Below are 3,698 nucleotides of genomic sequence, written 5' to 3' on the forward strand. Positions count from 1 at the left end.
TGATGATGTTATGTGGGAGTCAAGAGAAAACGATATAAAGCTCGATGAAGGAACCTCGAATATAAGGGGGTAGTGGTGTTGATGATGATTTTGAAGAGTTGTTAGAGGCAGTCGAAACCAAGTTATATCCTGGTTGTACGTTTTCATTCCTTGATTTTTTAGCAAAGCTGATGCATATGAAGGTCAACAACAAATGGACTGATAGTTCATTTGATCAACTCCATGAGTTGTTTCATTCGGCATTTCCACCAGACAACAAGGTTCCCCGTTCATATTATTTAGCAAAAAAGAAATTGAAGAAGTTAGGTTTGGGGTACGATTCAATTCATGTGTGCAAAAACAATTGTTTTCTCTTCTGGAAGGAACACAAGTCATTGCAAGTTTGTCCCATTTGTAAAGAGAGTCGGTGGATTGATAAAAACACCAAGGGTAAGAAAGTGGCTCATAAGGTGTTACGGTACTTTCCAGTGGCCCTTAGACTACGCCGTTTGTATTGTTGATGGTACACTTCCAAAAATATGATATGGCATAGTACTGGGAGATCAGAAGATGGTGTGATGTGTCATCCCGTTGATGGAGAGTCTTGGCAAAAATTTGATGTAGATTACCCTAACTTCTCGAGTGAACCTCGCAACATACGACTAGGGCTGGCAGGTGATGGCTTTAATCCATTTGGTAACATGTGTAATCCGCATAGTACGTGGTCGGTTGTACTCACCACTTACAATCTGCCACCATGGCTTTGTATGAAAGAGTCATCATTCATGTTGGCCTTGTTGATTCCTGGCCCTAAAGCGCCTGGAAAGGACATAGATGTTTTCCTTAGGCCGTTAGTGGAAGAGCTTAAGTTTTTATGGCAATCAGGCATACGCATTAAAGACACAGCGACAAACACATTCTTCATGATGAAAGCTATGTTGTTATGGACAATAAACGACTTTCCAGCTCGTAGTAGTTTATCGGGATGGAGCGGACAAGGGTATAGAGCATGCCCGACTTGCAATGAAGACACTCCGTCGTACCGTGCAGTAAATAAAGTCGTTTATATCGGTCATCGTCGGTTCTTAGACGCTGATGATCCATTAAGGATGAGTTTCAAATTTAATGGGCAACCAGAGACAAGACCCACTCCGAGACACTTTACTAATGAAGACATACAAGAGCAACTAGGTCGTCTAATACTTCGTAAACCGGGTAAACATCCTAACACTCTCAAAGAAAACATGGATCGGCAAGGATTCGAGTTGAACCGGTCGAAACGTAGCATATTTTTCGAGCTCGAGTATTGGTCTTCTCTGCAGCTGAAGCACAACATAGATTTGATGCATGTCGAGAAAAATGTGGGTGAGAGTCTTTTGGGTACTTCTATGATGAATGATAAGAGTAAAGACACATCAAAAGCACGTGAGGACTTGAAAAATCTGAATATCCGGCGTAATCAATGGTTGCAAAAAAGGGTAACAAGTTCACTAGACCACATGTAAGCTACTCATTCAAGAAACCTGACCGCAAAATCTTTTGTCAATTTATAATAGATGTTAAATTTCCTGATGGGTTTGGATCTAACATCAGTAAGAAAGTGGTAGATAATGATACTAACATTATTGGATTGAAATCTCATGACTATCATATTCTTATGCAACGTTTGATACCGATTGGAGTTAGAGCGTTATTGGACAAAGAAACTTCTACACCAATTATAGATCTTTGTATGTTTTTCAAGCAAATTTGCTCCAGAACACTAAAGGTGGAGGATATGAGGAAAGCAAAAGAAGACATTATTAGAATCTTGTGCAAGTTAGAGTTGATTTATCCGCAAGCTTTTTTCGACATTATGATTCATTTAGTTGCATTTACCTGATGAGGTGATTGCCGGAGGCCCGATATGTATGAGATGGATGTATCCATTTGAAAGGTATATGAAAAAACTAAAAAACTATGTCAGAAATAAGGCAAGGCCGGAAGGTTGTATAGCTTAAGGTTATATTGCTGAAGAAGCTTTGACATTTTGTTCGATGTACCTTCGAGATGTCAATCGCCTTGAAAGAAACGAAGACGTTGGCATTGAAAAAACAAAGTTTTGGATGTTTGAGTCCAAGTGTCGACCGACGAGCGCAACGCAAATCAAACATCTTGATATAACGGAGAAACGTAATATAGAATGGTTTATATTGAATAGTTGTCAAGAAGTCAGACAATACATCGAATAAGTGTTCTTACTTTTAATTATCTTTCATTATTTATTGTTACTTTTTTCCATTCATCAATTAAATATATATGTATATATATATATATATATATATATATATATATATATATATATATATATATTCTTCAATATAGAAAATTCAAATCTGAACATCCTGAAAGTGACGAAAAGACCGAATTTCCCAACTGGTTTCTTGAGAAGGTAATAATAATATGTTAACAAACAAATATCTTTCATAAATTTAACGAATCAAGAATACATAACACATCAACATATGTTTAATAGGTTTATCAGATTGAAAAAGAAAACTCTCCTGAATTCCACAAAGAGTTGTCAGCCCTTTCAATGGGTTCACAAATGGATGTTTATACTTACACTGCGTGCATAATCAATGGTGTTAGGTTTATGGTACTTAGTCGTGATGCACAACGCAAAACGCAAAACTCTGGGGTTCTAACGGTTTGTGAGAATGGAGAGAAATATTATGGCCAGTTAGAAGAGATTATGGAGGTGCAATATCCATATGATTATTCGACTGTAATATTTCGGTGCAAGTGGTTCGATACGGGAGATATTCCTGATGATAATTTCATAAGTATCGACACAGAAAAAGAAGCATACCAAGATGATCAACTCATATATGCTTCGCAAGCCAAACAAGTGTTCTACATCCGCGAGCCTGTTAATCATCGAAGAAACCAAAACAACAACCCTCGTTGTGTCGTCGAGCATGTTAATCATCAAAATATTTGGGATCTACCATCCGACAATGCTCGTGTCCAAAATGCTTACAGTGACTCTGTCCAAGATGTCGACAATGTGGAGGTCGAAAATGTTGACATAGTTCAAAAAGACTCTTCACCTGGAGCTAGACTTTTTATTGAGTTCTCACATACTTTCAAAGCAATGTTGACGTAGCTCAAAACAATGTTGATTATGATGATGAAGACGAGACTGAAGTACCTCCGCTAACGGGTAGAATCGATAATGTTTCCGATGAAGAGACTGATTATGATGATGGCGATTCTGATTATGATAAGGATAAAGAAGACATTGAAGTATATGATGAAGATTCTGATTAAAAAAATCAATTTTTTTTGGTAATAGAAACTTTATTTGAAATGTACCTTTAACTCATATTGTTTGTCTAACTTTTATTTATGTTGTTTGTCTATACTGTATATCTTACAATTTCGCAGGGTAACTAACTTTTATTCATATTGTATTTATAAATTTTACATCTTGTAATTTACAGGTTGCATGTGAGGTTTACTTGGGCGATACTCTTGGCCATGATGGCCGATGTTATGGGGCTTGGACATGGAGGTGATGGAGCCGGGGATCCACCACCTCCAGGAGGCTTTGGTCGTGGTTAGCACGAACATGATGGTGAGTTTTATTATGATATATTTATTAACTATTTTTATTATTTTATAATAAGTTATCGTGACTAATATTTTTAATTGTATTTTTTCAACCGAGCTTCCAA

General features: G+C 37.0%; 1 protein-coding gene across 1 annotated transcript; it reads left to right on the plus strand.

The window, feature by feature from the left end:
* Nucleotides 1-518: 518 nt before the first annotated feature.
* LOC145089462 (uncharacterized) lies at nucleotides 519-3,127 on the plus strand. The gene is made up of 2 exons (XM_079027899.1): nucleotides 519-1,457; nucleotides 2,495-3,127. The coding sequence occupies exons 1-2, from the start codon at nucleotides 519-521 to the stop codon at nucleotides 3,125-3,127; spliced, it is 1,572 nt and encodes a 523-aa protein (XP_078884025.1).
* Nucleotides 3,128-3,698: the final 571 nt, after the last annotated feature.

This window comes from Lactuca serriola, chromosome 2 (genome assembly GCF_051521515.1).
Source record: "Lactuca serriola cultivar US96UC23 chromosome 2, Lser_US96UC23_V15, whole genome shotgun sequence".
Lineage (NCBI taxonomy): Eukaryota > Viridiplantae > Streptophyta > Magnoliopsida > Asterales > Asteraceae > Lactuca > Lactuca serriola.

Bases quoted from the DNA above. Each gene is read 5' to 3' on its own strand.
- LOC145089462 (XM_079027899.1), top strand. From the start codon at position 519: ATGATATGGCATAGTACTGGGAGATCAGAAGATGGTGTGATGTGTCAT. The intron at 1,458-2,494 runs GTAACAAGTTCA...TATGTTTAATAG, and splicing joins ATCAATGGTTGCAAAAAAGG to GTTTATCAGATTGAAAAAGA.